General features: G+C 44.3%; 1 protein-coding gene across 4 annotated transcripts in view; it reads right to left on the bottom strand.

Moving 5' to 3' along the window:
- LOC137654075 (torsin-1A-interacting protein 2-like) overlaps positions 1 to 15752 on the bottom strand; it is a 104229-nt gene that overhangs the window by 17965 nt on the left and 70512 nt on the right. For all 4 annotated transcript variants that reach the window (XM_068387716.1, XM_068387724.1, XM_068387721.1 and 1 more), the window contains exon 4: positions 9613 to 9809. In XM_068387716.1, coding sequence (XP_068243817.1) covers positions 9613 to 9809 — 197 coding nt within the window. The remainder of the gene's footprint in view (positions 1 to 9612; positions 9810 to 15752) is intronic.

The following is a 15752-nucleotide window of genomic DNA, read 5'->3' as shown; positions in this document are numbered from 1 at the left end:
TTACCCGATGATCATGTAGCTGATTCACACCCAGGGTGGTGGGTGGAGACCAGCATACATGTTAACAAAGAAGCTAAGTATCCCGTATTTCATTTTATCAGTTATTCAAAATAACAAACATAAAATAAATAAGTACCTGGTAAGGAAGTCGACTTGAACCATTACTCTGCCTTTTTTAAGTACGTCTTCCTTACTGAGCCTAGCGGTCCTCTTAGGATGCTGAACGACTCCTAGGTGCTGAAGTATAAAGGGCTGCAACCCATACTAAAGGACCTCATCACAACCTCTAACCTAGGCGCTTCTCAAGAAAGAATTTGACCACCCGCCAAATCAACCAGGATGCGGAAGGCTTCTTAGCCGACCGTACAACCCAAAGAACAACAATAAAAAGTATTCAAGAGAAAGGTTAAAAAGGTTATGGGATTATGGGAATGTAGGGGCTGAGCCCTCACCTACTACTGCACTCGCTTCTACGAATGGTCCCAGGGTGTAGCAGTTCTCGTAAAGAGACTGGACATCTTTGAGATAGAATGATGCGAACACTGACTTGCTTCTCCAATAGGTTGCATCCATAACACTGCAGAGAACGGTTCTGTTTGAAGGCCACTGAAGTAGCCACAGCTCTCACTTCATGTGTCCTTACCTTTAGCAAAGCAAGGTCTTCTTCCTTCAGATGAGAATGTGCTTCTCTAATCAGAAGCCTGATGTAGTAAGAAACTGCGTTCTTAGACATCGGTAGAGAAGGCTTCTTGATAGCACACCATAAAGCTTCTGATTGTCCTCGTAATGGCTTTGACCTTCTTAAATAGTACCTAAGAGCTCTAACTGGGCAAAGTACTCTCACTAGTTCGTTCCCCACCAAGTTGGACAGGCTTGGGATCTCGAACGACTTAGGCCAAGGACGGGAAGGAAGCTCGTTTTTAGCCAAAAAAACCGAGCTGCAAGGAACATGTAGCCGTTTCAGATGTGAAACCTATGTTCCTGCTGAAGGCGTGGATCTCACTTACTCTTTTAGCTGTTGCTAAGCACATGAGGAAAAGAGTTTTTAATGTGAGGTCCTTAAAAGAGGCTGATTGGAGCGGTTCAAATCTTGATGACATTAGGAACCTTAAAACCACGTCTAGATTCCAGCCTGGAGTGGACAACCGACGTTCCTTTGAGGTCTCAAAAGACCTAAGGAGGTCCTGTAGATCTTTGTTGGTGGAAAGATCCAAGCCTCTGTGGCGGAAAACCGCTGCCAACATACTTCTGTAACCCTTGATCGTAGGAGCTGAAAGGGATCTTACGTTCCTTAGATGTAACAGGAAGTCAGCAATCTGGGTTACAGTGGTACTGGTTGAGGAAACTGCATTGGCCTTGCACCAGCTTCGGAAGACTTCCCATTTAGACTGATAGACTCTGAGAGTGGATGTCCTCCTTGCTCTGGCAATCGCTCTGGCTGCCTCCTTCGAAAAGCCTCTAGCTCTTGAGAGTCTTTCGATAGTCTGAAGGCAGTCAGACGAAGAGCGTGGAGGTTTGGGTGTACCTTCTTTACGTGAGGTTGACGCAGAAGGTCCACTCTTAGAGGAAGAGTCCTGGGAGCGTCGACTAGCCATTGCAGTACCTCGGTGAACCATTCTCTCGCGGGCCAGAGGGGAGCAACCAACGTCAGCCGTGTCCCTTTGTGAGAGGCGAACTTCTGAAGTACCCTGTTGACAATCTTGAACGGCGGGAACGCATACAGGTCGAGATGGGACCAATCCAGCAGAAAGGCATCCACGTGAACTGCTGCTGGGTCTGGAATCGGAGAACAATACAACGGGAGCCTCTTGGTCATCGAGGTAGCGAATAGATCTATGGTTGGCTGACCCCACAGGGCCCATAGTCTGCTGCAAACATTCTTGTGAAGGGTCCACTCTGTGGGGATGACCTGACCCTTGCGGCTGAGGCGATCTGCCATGACATTCATATCGCCCTGAATGAACCTCGTTACCAGCGTGAGCTTTCGATCTTTTGACCAAATGAGGAGGTCCCTTGCGATCTCGAACAACTTCCTCGAATGAGTCCCTCCCTGCTTGGAGATGTAAGCCAAGGCTGTGGTGTTGTCGGAGTTCACCTCCACCACCTTGTTTAGCTGGAGGGACTTGAAGTTTATCAAGGCCAGATGAACCGCCAACAACTCCTTGCAATTGATATGAAGTGTCCTTTGCTCCTGATTCCATGTGCCCGAGCATTCCTGTCCGTCCAGTGTCGCACCCCAGCCCGTGTCCGATGCGTCCGAGAAGAGACGGTGGTCGGGGGTCTGAACAGCCAATGGTAGACCTTCCTTGAGAAGAATGCTGTTCTTCCACCACGTTAGAGTAGACCTCATCTCTTCGGAAACAGGAACTGAGACCGTCTCTAGCGTCATGTCCTTTATCCAGTGAGCAGCTAGATGAAACTGAAGGGGGCGGAGGTGGAGTCTCCCTAACTCGATGAACAGGGCCAGCGATGAAAGTGTCCCTGTTAGACTCATCCACTGCCTGACTGAGCATCGGTTCCTTCTCAGCATGCTCTGGATGCATTCTAGGGCTTGATTGATCCTTGGGGCCGACGGAAAAGCCCGAAAAGCTCGACTCTGAATCTCCATACCCAGGTAGACAATGGTCTGGGATGGGACGAGCTGGGACTTCTCTAAATTGACCAGGAGGCCCAGTTCCTTGGTCAGATCCATAGTCCATCTGAGATTCTCCAGACAGCGACGACTTGTGGGAGCTCTTAAAAGCCAGTCGTCTAAATAGAGGGAGGCTCTGATGTCTGCCAAGTGAAAGAATTTCGCAATATTCCTCATCAGTCTGGTAAACACAAGAGGTGCCGTGCTTAGGCCAAAGCACAGGGCTTGGAACTGGTACACAACCTTTCCAAAGACGAATCTTAGGAAAGGTTGGGAGTCTGGATGGATGGGGACGTGAAAGTACGCGTCTTTCAGGTCTAACGAGACCATCCAGTCCTCCTGCCTGACCGCTGCTAGGACCGACTTCGTCGTCTCCATCGTGAACGTCTGCTTGGTGACAAAAGCATTGAGAGCACTGACGTCCAGCACCGGTCTCCAACCTCCTGTCTTCTTGGCTACCAGGAAGAGACGGTTGTAAAAGCCCGGGGATTGATGATCCCGGACTATGACCACCGCTTCCTTTTGTAGCAAGAGCGACACCTCTTGTTGCAACGCTAGCCTCTTGTCCTTCTCCTTGTAGTTGGGAGAGAGGTTGATGGGAGACGTAGCTAGAGGGGGACTGCGGCAGAACGGAATTCTGTATCCCTCCCTTAGCCACTTCACAGACTGAGCGTCTGCACCTCTGCTCTCCCAAGCTTGCCAGAAGGTCTTGAGTCTGGCTCCTACTGCTGTCTGGAGAGGAAGGCAGTCAAAACTTGCCTTTTGCGGACTTGGAACCCTTCTTGGATTTGCCACGGTGACTGTCGGCACGGGTACCTCCTCTGCTGGAGGCTCTGCCACGAAAGGGCGGGATGAACCTAGAAGCAGGTGTGTCAACTGCTGCAGGGCGGAAGGGTCTAGGCACGGAAGGTAAGGTTTTAGCCTTACGTGCAGAAGATGCCATAAGATCATGAGTGTCCTTCTGGATAAGTGAGGCAGCCATCCCCTTAATCAGCTCCTCCGGAAACAGACACTTGGAGAGAGGAGCAAACAACAACTCTGACTTCTGGCAAGGAGTGATACCAGCTGATAAGAAGGAGCAAAGATGTTCTCTCTTCTTAAGGACTCCTGATACATACGAAGCCGCAAGTTCACCAGACCCATCCCGAATTGCTTTGTCCATGCTAGACATGATCAGCATGGCCGAGTCCTTATCTGAAGGGGAAGTCTTCCTGCTTAAGGCTCCCAAACACCAATCGAGGAAGTTGAATATCTCGAAGGCACGAAAGACTCCCTTCAACAGATGATCTAAATCGGAAAAGGACCAGCAGATCTTCGAACGTCTCATAGCCAACCTGCGGGGAGAGTCAACCAGACTTGAGAAGTCGGCCTGGGCAGAGGCAGGAACCCCCAAGCCGGGTTCCTCTCCCGTGGCATACCAGACGCTCGACTTAGAAGCAAGCTTGGGAGGCGGAAAGACGAAAGAAGTCCTTCCCAGTTGCTTCTTGGACTGCAACCAGTCCCCCATAACCCTCAAAGCTCTCTTAGATGATCTGGCGAGAACAAGCTTGGTGAAGGCAGGCGCAGCAGACTGCATGCCCAGAGCAAACTCGGAGGGAGGAGACCGAGGGGTTGCAGACACAAAATGCTCAGGATACAAGTCCCTGAACAAGGCAAGGACTTTACGAAAGTCTAAGGAGGGTTGAGTAGACTTGGGCCCTTCAAAATCAGAGTGAGGCTCATCCAGATGTGCAGCTTCATCATCCGATACACCATCATCCGAAAGCTGAGTTGTAAGTGGCAAAGGCAGAGCAGAAAGCTGAACGGCTGAATCCGGCAGTACGGGTGCATGGTACCTGCAGATCCAACATCATGCCGCTGCTGGTCGGTCTGCGAGCTGGCAATAACAAAAGCAGAGGGCTGGTGTGTGGGAGGGGATGCGGTGGGTTGAGGAGCATGCGGTAAGGTATGCAGAGCATGCTGTAAGGTATGCGGCTCATGCTGCATGGTATGCGGAGCATGCTGTAAGGTATGCAGAGCATGCTGCATGGGCTGAGGAGAATGCCGCATAGTGCTGGAACCCGGCAACTCCTGATGCGGCAGCTCACGCATGTTAGCAGATAGTGCAGCAAGAACATGCGTCTGGCAGGGTGGACTGCGCATCGGTGGTGGAGCTCTCACACGTGGAGTGTGGGAGCAGGCAGCCGCAGTATCTGCTGAGCGCACAACCTCGGCGGGTTGTAGGTTAACAGGAGCCTTCTCAGCATGATACTCCTGCATGAATGCAGCAAGCTGAGACTGCATAGTCTGCAGCATGGACCACTTAGGGTCTACTGTGGTTGGAGCAACAACAGACGGAGCAGTAGCCTGTTGAGGGACCACTCTACCTCTCTTGGGAGGTGTGCAGTCATCAGATGACTGCGGCGAGTCCGAACTGACCCAGTGGCTACACCTGGGCCGTTGGACTCGCTCGGAAGGGACCTTACGTTTGAGCGGTCGTGAGACCTTGGTCCACCGTTTCCTCCTGGAAACTTCTTCCACAGACGAGGAATGTCTGTATGTGGATGGGACGATCCTTAACAGATACGTCCGCAACCACTGAGGATACATCCGTGCGCCGATCAAGGCCTGCCGAACCCTTTGGTCCTTCGACATTGCTTCTCCCCTGGGCTTGGGAGCTTGCAAGAGGTCCCGGACTGGGAGGACGACTGGCACACACAGATGTACCCTCATGCGCAACACTGACACTGACACTTTGCACATCACTAGCACTAACACTTCCCACTGCACTTTTCGCTTTCAGCTCTCTGACATCTGCCAAGAGCTGATTACGGTCATTAGCCAATGACTCCACTTTGTCACCGAGAGCCTGAATGGCACGCAACATATCCGCCATACCAGGCTGAGCACTCGTAGCAGGTTCGGGAGTCACCACCACAGGGGAAGGAAAAGGTTGAGGGGCATGGGGAGAGGAAAAATCCACAGAGCGAGAAGAACTCCTCCTATTTCTCTCCTTCTCTAACCTATGTGCATATCTAAGGAATTCGTTAAAATCGAATTCCGAAAGCCCAGCACATTCCCCACATCGATCTTCCAATTGACAGGATTTACCCCTACAATTGGAACATACGGTGTGAGGATCTATAGAGGCCTTCGGAAGACGCCTAGTACAAGTCCTAACGCTACACTGCCTGTACTTAGGAACTTGAGACTGGTCAGACATCTTGAATTTAGAAGTAGTCAAGGGGGGATTCCAAAATCTAGCAAAGTTCATTACCAATTAATCTAAATTAATTCCAAAAGCTTGCTAAGCTAATGAGAAAGCTTCCTGAATAGCGAAGGCTAAAACTTTAGAGCAAATACATCACCAAATCGTGAACAATAACTCCAAAATCAACAGCGTATCCAAGTAGGTCTTGCTGGCGGCACGACAGAGGAAAAATTGAGTTCTTGTTGACAAGAAGTACTTGAGTACCTACTCACAGATGGCGCTGTTGTGTACACCCCCACCTGGATAGCGATCGCTGGCGTATCCCGACCGTAGATTTCTGTCGGGCAACGGAGTTGACAGCCACATGATCATCGGGTAAGATTAATATTGAAAAATATATATATATATATATATATATATATATATTTTATATATATATATATATATATATATATATATATATATATATATAGCTATATTTACATATATATATATATGTATATATATATATATATATATATATATATATATATATATATATATATATATATATATATATATATATATATACATATATCTATATATATATATATATATATATATATATATATATATATATATATATATAATGTCCCCCTCACTCTTGGCAAAGTTCCATGACATCCATCTCCCATCACAGTAATGATTCTCCACATGCAAAGGGAGCTCTTTCCTCTAAACACCACTGCCCTCATTCACCCTCTGAACCAGGCGGTCTGTCATCAAGAACTTCCAGGAATCAAGGTCGACTACTGCCAAGAAAGGATAGCACAACTCCATGTAGCCACTGATAACTTCTTCCAATAATGGAGTATTGGAAAATATTCAAGATTACAGACAGCCCGTCTAATGTCGAGGATTCCTCCTATATTGTCAAGTCAGAGACCATCAATGCATGCTGGAAACATGTGTGGCCAGGATGCTTGAAGGACTTTGGCGGCTTCAGTCCTGACAAAGCTTTCTAGGAGATTGTCAAATAGATCATAACTTTGGAGAGGGCAGTTGAAGTCGAAGGATTCACTAAAGTTGCTGAGGATGATGTTAGATAGTCATGACGAGGAGCTGACTGACAAGGACTTGGATGAATTAGTCCATTCAGCAAGTGCAGAAGAAGAGAGGGCCAATCAACCAGACATGGAAGATGAAGGCATCAAGACTGAGAAGTTGGCAAAGATTTCATGGTTGGTGGAAGAGTAAAGGACATACAGCATGGATCATTCACTGGTACATGCCCTCAAGTTTATGTTTCATGGATGAGACTTTCGTTGATTACAAGAGCTAGTATGTGTGCCCATTCTTGTGAGAACCAAGCACTCAAGGGCCATATTGCCACATAGATTGATTCTAACCGATCACCGAATTGTCCCGAGGCAGGAGACTGCTTGTGTGATCAGAATGGCATAGGGCAGATCATTTGGGCAGGAGCGTTAGGTTTAAAGGTCGCTCATGAATGGCAGAGGCAAGGGACAGTGACATTGCCCTAGCATGCAGGACAATGCCCTAGAGACTGACCATATTTTAAATGATCAGCGCCCAAGCCCCCTCTCCACCTAAGCTAAGACCAGGGAGGGCCAGGCAAATGGCTGCTGATGACTCAACAGATAGACCTATAGGCTCCCCCAAACCTCCCAACCTTAGCTCACAAGGATGGTAAGGTTGCAGACACTAATGGCACTAACGAGACTGAGCGGGACTCAAACCCCCGACTGGCGAACACCAGGCAGAGACGTTACCAATCAGGCTACAACAACCCTTATATTGTACCAAAGCTTGGGTTTGGTTTCAGTGCAGCACTGCTACTCTCATTAAACCATGCAAAATTATCAGACAAAGTCTCAAAATAGACTGTCAGATCAATCGTCCTGTGTTTTGGTGACATCCTCTTCCTGCCCTTTGGGGCCAAAAGCATCTGGAAGGAACATGGAACAGGAATAGGTGAACTACCTAGTTACCTGGTGACTTGGTGCTATCACCTGTGAAAGAATAAGTTCCTGTTTGCATGATTCCAGATCATGGTTACCGATCGCACGATTCCCAAACACTTCTAATGATAACATGATTGTGTTCGTGCAATAAGGAATCTCGGTGCTCGTATGAAAGCTAAGAATGGTCCTGGATGGTCACTTTTTCATGTTTCCAATTGCACAAGCGAATGGGAACTTCCAAGCGCATAGCCTGGCTACACAGCAAAACAATAGGTGATCTCATTTGCACACATGTGAGCAAGTAGCTGTCAACAGTGATCCCTCAAGGAGAATGGTTACGTGATGACCGATCATGTGACAACAGAGCACCGGGAGAGACTACTGGAAGACCAATTACAAGGAAACCAAGGACCGCACTCCTGATCCCGCACACAAGAAATAATATGTCGTCACTCGTAAAAGTGAGGAAACCAATTGCTGGTTCCTCTCCCACCACAAGCTAATTTCTCCCCCCCCCCCCCCCTTTTGAAACCAAAGTTTCTTTAGGAAGTGAATCCGTGTACCTTGATCATCCAAGGGAAGGCAGGGAAGGGAAGACCCTTCCATTATAAACAACGTTGCCTGTGTTCGATTCTGTAAAAAATCAAGCACTGGTATATGCCCCTCTTCCATGTATCAAGACACCTGCCAAGTCTGGGTTAATTCTCATTATTGCACCACCTCTTTCATAACTCTGTGAGGAGAGATCACTCAGAGTCTAACCAGACTACTATAGGTTGGTCTTCCTGGACTTCTTCAATGAAATCTTCTGGCTTGAAGAAACTTCAGAGACCGAGTTATCAGCCAAAGACGAGGCAAAAGAGGAGGACGAAATAGAAGAAGTGCTCATGTGATTCTTCTTGCCAGCCTTCTTCAGGGTCAAATCTTGAAGGCCAGCAACGACGATCTACACGGAGGAAGAAACCATAAGGAACTCTTCAATAGTAGTGAAGACCACACCAGCATCTCCACAGGTGGAGCAGGAGACGGGGAAGATACATCCGGGAAAGCCTCAAAATTCGTAGCAGCAGCCAACACCTTTAGCACCATATTAAATTTGTAACCGCTGTTCCAGTTTTGCTGAAATCATACTGATATTTACAGTAGGGGGATGGTTTGTATTCATGTAGAAACAAATTACTTTATAGCAACTTACTCTACTGATTGGTGATGTAATGAATAAACATTGCAACAGAGGGAAAGTGTGGACTGAAGCATAAAGCTGGTTTTCATAAAAGACAAGGAAAAAGAAATATGTGAAGTTTTATGCAGTAAATTTGTCTATTCACAATCTTCCTTAATTAAAATTAATACAGAAAGAATAGTGGGAGATACTGACTAAATGGGAATACGGATTAAGAAAGATGATAAGGATAATATGGGATACAAGAAGGAACAACAGTATAAGGAACATGTATAAATTGAAATTAAGTTAAAATTTGTGAACAACAGAAATGAAAATTAAACAAAGAAACTTTTTAACCTTTGGGCCAATATTTCTATCACTTGAAACACATTTAGGTGGCATGATTTTACAGCAGCCTATCTATTAAGTGGTGATGCTATAATTAGTATGAAAATATTTCCAAGTGCTTCTAGGCTTAGGGGTCATGTAAAAGTGAACTTTCAGCAATGATTCTTTGTATGATATCAACAGTTCAACAGGGTATAGTAGAATCTGCAGATGAAGAATCAGCAGTTAAGGAGGTTTTACTTTATAAACTACTGTCTGAGTAAGAATATACTGTAAAAGCTTTGCCTGCAAACAGAAAATATTGCATACATACCTGCTTAAATGGAGCATTTTCATTATCACAAAATGCGTGAAAAGTCATAGCCGCTTCTCCAGGTATTTTTTCTACATTGTGAACTATTGCTGCATGAGCACTTTCTAATCTCAGTAAATTTTGATATAAATCTCTCTTCAAATGCTGAAAACTCTTCTGTATTTCACTTTTCACATCGTACATTACAAATCCACGATCTGAAAAAGAAAAACCGCTCTTATCTCTACTATATTATTGCATAGGTAATGTATAAGAAAGAGCCCATCACAGTAAATTCAAAAGACAAAACTAGGTTCCAGAAATGTGTGGATGGGCCTTAAATGATGATTACTTACATTCCTCAAGCTACATAATGCAGCGTTACAATTTTACAAGGCTAAGAGTTTGGCTGAAGGACAATTACATATGGGTATTTGGTTCATCAAAAGGAACTTCACAAAAACAAATGTTATGAAAAAATAAAATTTTACTCTATTACTTTATATGCACGTGTTTATACCATTGAAAATTGTGAAAGGGCTATTTATTCAAGCCAAAAATAAACACTATATCAAACAAAAAATAGGTTAAAATTAAATAATTCCTAAACAACACATATGCAGTTATCCTTTTATCATTTACAGTTCCAAAAATTGATTAGACATTTTTTTTATTTCTATAATTACCCCACATTCATCGCGCTATTATAAAAATCAAAAGTCCAGGTTAGGATGGCAAACTCAAAATTTAGTAGTAAATAAGGATGGGTATGATTAGCTCTCTCATAACTTCCTACTACTACAGTACTACAATACATATTATGGCCACTGGTGGTCACCATGTTGGAAAAACCTTATTATCGCTTCATCACCAAAAGATGTGGATTGAACAAGTGTTGGGTAATTATTGAATAAATAAAAATTATTTCTAAAATTCTTTCTATTTCAATGTCTTATCCAACAATAATTGAGCTGATTCTGATATTGATTAAAAATGGGGTAGAGAGTTATTGGGTCCTTTGACTGGCCAGATAGTATTACATTGGATCCCTCTCTGGTTACAGCCCATTTTCCCTTTGCCTACACATACATTGAACAGTCTAGCCTATTCTTTATACATTCTTCTCTTTCCTCAAACACCTGACAACACTATAATAATAGAGAGATTCTTTTTCACTCAAAGGGTTAACTACTGCACTGTAATTGTTCAGAGATTACTTTCCACTTGGTAAGGGTATTAAAGACTATTTAGCTACAGTAAGCAGCTCTTCTATGAGATGGACACCCTACAATCAAACCAATGTTCTCCTATCTTGGGTAGTGCCATAGCCTCTGTACCATGGTCTTCCACTATCTTGGGTTAAATTTTATTTTGCTTGAAAGTATACTCAGGCACACTATTCTATCTGTTTCTTTGTTTCCTTTCCTCATTGGACCATTTTCCCTGGAGTAACCTTTGGGCTTGTTTAACATCCAGCATTTATAACTAAGGTTGTGGGTTGGGTGGTGATAATAATAACAACAATAATAATAATAATAATAATAATAATAATAATGTTATAAAAATCATCCTGCATTTGAAACTAAGGTTGTGGCTTGGCTGGTAATAATAAAAATAATTATGATAACAATAATAATAATAATAACAATACTACTACTACCAATAATAATAATAATAATAATAATAATAATAATAACAATAATAATAATAATAACAATAATAATAATAATAATAATAATAATAATAATAATAGTTATAAAAATCAACCCTGAAATAACAGGTAAACATCAAAATACTCAGTAAGACTTTTACCCAAAATTCAACGATCAGATGGTAATCCAGAGGCTTAATAGTCTTCTATGTCTTAAACTCTATTAAAAACACACCAAAGATGAGGTTCCCTTATTTAGAGTAATACATACATACATATACCAAGGCACTTCAGCAAATTTTGGGGGGTAGCCGACATCAACAAATGAAACAAAACAAAAAGGGGACCTCTACTCTCTACGTTCCTCCCAGCCTGACAAGGGACTCAACTGAGTTCAGCTGGTACTGCTAGGGTGCCACAGCCCAACCTCCCCCGTTATCCACCACAGATGAAGCTTCATAATGCTGAATCCCCTACTGCTGCCACCTCCGCGGTCATCTAAGGTACCGGAGGAAGCAGCAGGGCCTACCGGAACTGTGTCACAATCGCTCGGCATTCATTCCTATTTCTAGCACGCTCTCTTGCCTCTCTCACATCTATCCTCCTATCACCCAGAGCTTTCTTCACTCCATCCATCCACCCAAACCTTGGCCTTCCTCTTGTACTTCTCCCATCAACTCTTGCATTCATCACCTTCTTTAGCAGACAACTATTTTCCATTCTCTCAACATGGCCAAACCACCTCAACACATTCATATCCACTCTAGCTGCTAACTCATTTCTTACACCCGTTCTCACCCTCACCACTTCGTTCTTAACCCTATCTATTCGAGATACACCAGCCATACTCCTTAGACACTTCATCTCAAACACATTCAATTTCTGTCTCCGTCACTTTCATTCCCCACAGCTCCGATCCATACATCACAGTTGGTACAATCACTACATCACAGTTGGTACAATCACTTCCTCATATAGAACTCTCTTTACATTCATGCCCAACCCTCTATTTTTTATTACTCCCTTAACTGCCCCCAACACTTTGCAACCTTCATTCACTCTCTGACGTACATCTGCTTCCACTCCACCATTTTCTGCAACAACAGACCCCAAGTACTTAAACTGATCCACCTTCTCAAGTAACTCTCCATTCAACATGACATTCAACCTTGCACCACCTTCCCTTCTCGTACATCTCATAACCTTACTCTTACCCACATTAACTCTCAACTCCCTTCTCTCACACACCCTTCCAAATTCTGTCACTAGTCGGTCAAGCTTCTCTTCTGTGTCTGCAACCAGTACAGTATCATCCGCAAACAACAACTGATTTACCTCCCATTCATGGTCATTCTCGTCTGCCAGTTTTAATCCTCGTCCAAGCACTCGAGCATTCACCTCTCTCACCACTCCATCAACATACAAGTTAAACAACCATGGCGACATCACACATCCCTGTCTCAGCCCCACTCTCACTGGAAACCAATCACTCACTTCATTTCTTATTCTAACACAAGCATCCCTACATTTAATTACATAGTTTCCTCATAAGGAGACAGTTTGATGTAGCAAGAATTCTAAGGCCTTAGCCCCAGACCTTGACAGTTCCTCGAACTGTCAGACAATATTGGAATTTTTCAGATTTCTAGTGATAACAAATGAAACACTGCTCCTCACCAGTGGTCTAGCCAGGAGCAGGCCTGGATAGCTGACATGGCAGCTACCTACATATTTTGCATCTCTAATGCTAAAATATTTCCGATGATAAAATGGTGGAGGGTTGGTTCGCTAGCTTATCACTAAGAATGCCTGGAATAAGGGCAGCCACATCAAAATCGATGGGAAGAGGTCTGAGATGCACCTCAGAATCAAAATAAAATTTATTTTGGCGAGGACCTGAAGGGTGTAATATCAAAGATCTTCTGGATCGTAACAAATTTCTGGCAACCGAGACCTGACTTAAAAAGGTCAAGGGTATTGCGAGCTTGATTTGACAGTGATGCATCAAATCAATACTCAATGCTGTGAGATTGAGGAAAGATGACGTCTGCTGCGCAGCGTCTGCTTGTAACCTGGGTACACGGAGGATCTAGACGATGTATAAATACTCATAACTTTGAGGGAATGTGACGTCTAAGATCCTGAGGTTGGACACTCAAGGGGGCTATGCCAGCAGAACTGGTGCCCGTCCCAGCACAGGGATCCGGAGAGCTATCAATAATAATCAGTGTATGATCATTGTATGCAGGCCCCTGCTCAGGAATTTTTTGGTGATGTTACTGTTTATGAATGATAATGAAGGTTTTTACCTTTCCTTGTGAGTCTGTGTTCTCGCTACTCAGTCAAGGATACTGAAAGAGAAAGGGTGGAGATATGTTTACTCTTGCGATAAACATCTGTTATGATCTTAAAATCTTTATAAGTTATTTTGATACTAAACTAAATACAGTAATTCCAAGAACCACCAATGAAATACTGTATGGGATATTAATATAAAAATAAACTCACAGAAAAAAATGCATGTTTATTAAAAACTTCTTTCTATTGTGAAAAATGTTTCATGCTACGAAACGAGCTACAGTATGAGAACCCTGCCACCTCACACTAATTTTAAAATTTGCGTGCCGCCAGCTGTAAATTCACCACCATTCTCCCGCGCTCCCATTGGTTATCTCCCTACTCTGATACTAGTTACCGCCATACGATACAGCTCTCCTATTGGTCAGCATCTATCCAACCATGCATCTACGTAGCGGTGTCTCTTGATCATCTCGTTTCAGCAGTTCTATCGTTCAGATTGAATTCACGTTGGTGATTTCACTTTCGTGCTTTTACTTAATAAACAATATTGCGTTTTGTTATTCAACACGCATGTTATTAACCATGGGTTCCAAAAAAGTTGCTGATGTACAGGGAAAGAAGAAGAGGATGTTTTCTATGGAGACAAAGCTCCAGATAAGCAAGAAGTATGAGGCCTGCATGCAGTTAAGTGTGATCGCTAAGGAATATGGCTGAAATCTGTCTACGATAGGAACCATCCTTAAGCAAAAAGAAGTCATCAAAGCAGCAACACCTTCTAAGGGCATGACTGTTTTCTCCTGCAAGAGGAGCCATATCCATGATGAAATGGAGAGACTGCTTCTCCTCCTTTGGATCAAGGATAAGGAAATTCCTGGAAACAAAATCTCCAAGACGATAATCTGAAAGAAGGCCAGCGCCATTTTTGGCGATCTTGTGCATGCTCAGGATGAATACGACACTGGAGAAAGGACATCGAAGCAGGCACCCCCAGAGTTCAAGGCTGTGGTTTGAAAAATTCAAGAGATAGTCTGGCGTTCATTTGGTGGTGTGGCACGGGAAGGTTGCCAGGTTGGACTCGAAAGCAGCTGAAGCCTTTGTTAAGACGTTCGTCAAGCTGACTCTCCAGGAAGGCTACAGTCCCCAGCAAGTCTTTAACTGTGACGAAACTGGGCTTTTTTGGAAGAAAATGCCACGTCAGATGTACATCACTGCGTTAGAAAATAAGTTACCCGTGCATAAGCCTATGAAGGACAGGCTTACCCTTGCACTCTATGCAAACGCCAGTGGGGATTGCAAGGTGAAGCCTCTGCTGGTGTATCACTCCAAGATTCCTCGAGCCTTTAAGGCCCACAAAGTAATTAAGGAGTAGCTTCCTGTGATGTGGAGGGCTAATGCGATAGCCTACGTAATGAGACTCTTGTTCACCAAGTGGGTAAATCTTTGTTTTGGAACGACTATGAAAAAATTTTTAGAAGTAAAGCGCCTCCCTCTGAAATGCCTGTTGGTGTTGGACAATGCCCTTGCTCACCCTCCTGGCCTCGAGAAAGATACCCTAGCGGAGTACTCCTTCTTCAAGGTTTTCTATCTTTCGCCTAACACCTCCCCTCTCCTCCAGCCCATGGACCAGCAAGTGATTTCAAACTTTAAGAAACTCTTTATGAAATATATCTTCAAGATGTTTTGAAATCACTGACAGCACAAACCTCACCCTGCGTGAATTTTAGAAGGAGCATTTCAATGTTGAGATATGCCTCAGACTCATCAATACAGCTTGGCAGGGGGTTTGGAGGCACACCTTGAACTCTGCGCTCAAGAAGCTGTGGCCTGATGACATCTCCGCACGATATTTTGAGGGCTTCCACGTAGGCCAAGCTGAAGCCGAAGCTGAAAAAGTTGACGATCCTGAACCTGTTGCTCAATCTGAAGTTGCCGAGATCAATAGACTCTGGATGTCCATGGGTCTGAAAGTCGATGAAAAATAATTGATGAGCTTCTCGAGGAGCACTAAGAGAAGCTTACAATGGACAACCTGAAGGAGTTGGAGGCCACTGCAACTGAATGTCGTTCGGGAACAGTTCTCCAGCGGCGACGAGTAGGATGACCCACTGAAAACAGCAGAAATTTGGGAGGGTCTAGCTGGCTACCATAAAATGGCGGCTCTAGTAGAAAAGAGACACCCAGAAAAGGTTTACACAGGTTGTATTCTTGA

Source organism: Palaemon carinicauda, chromosome 1 (assembly GCF_036898095.1).
Source record: "Palaemon carinicauda isolate YSFRI2023 chromosome 1, ASM3689809v2, whole genome shotgun sequence".
Classification (NCBI taxonomy): domain Eukaryota; kingdom Metazoa; phylum Arthropoda; class Malacostraca; order Decapoda; family Palaemonidae; genus Palaemon; species Palaemon carinicauda.
The sequence above is the reverse complement of the archived record's forward strand: the minus strand, read 5'-3'. Positions and strand labels throughout refer to the sequence as shown.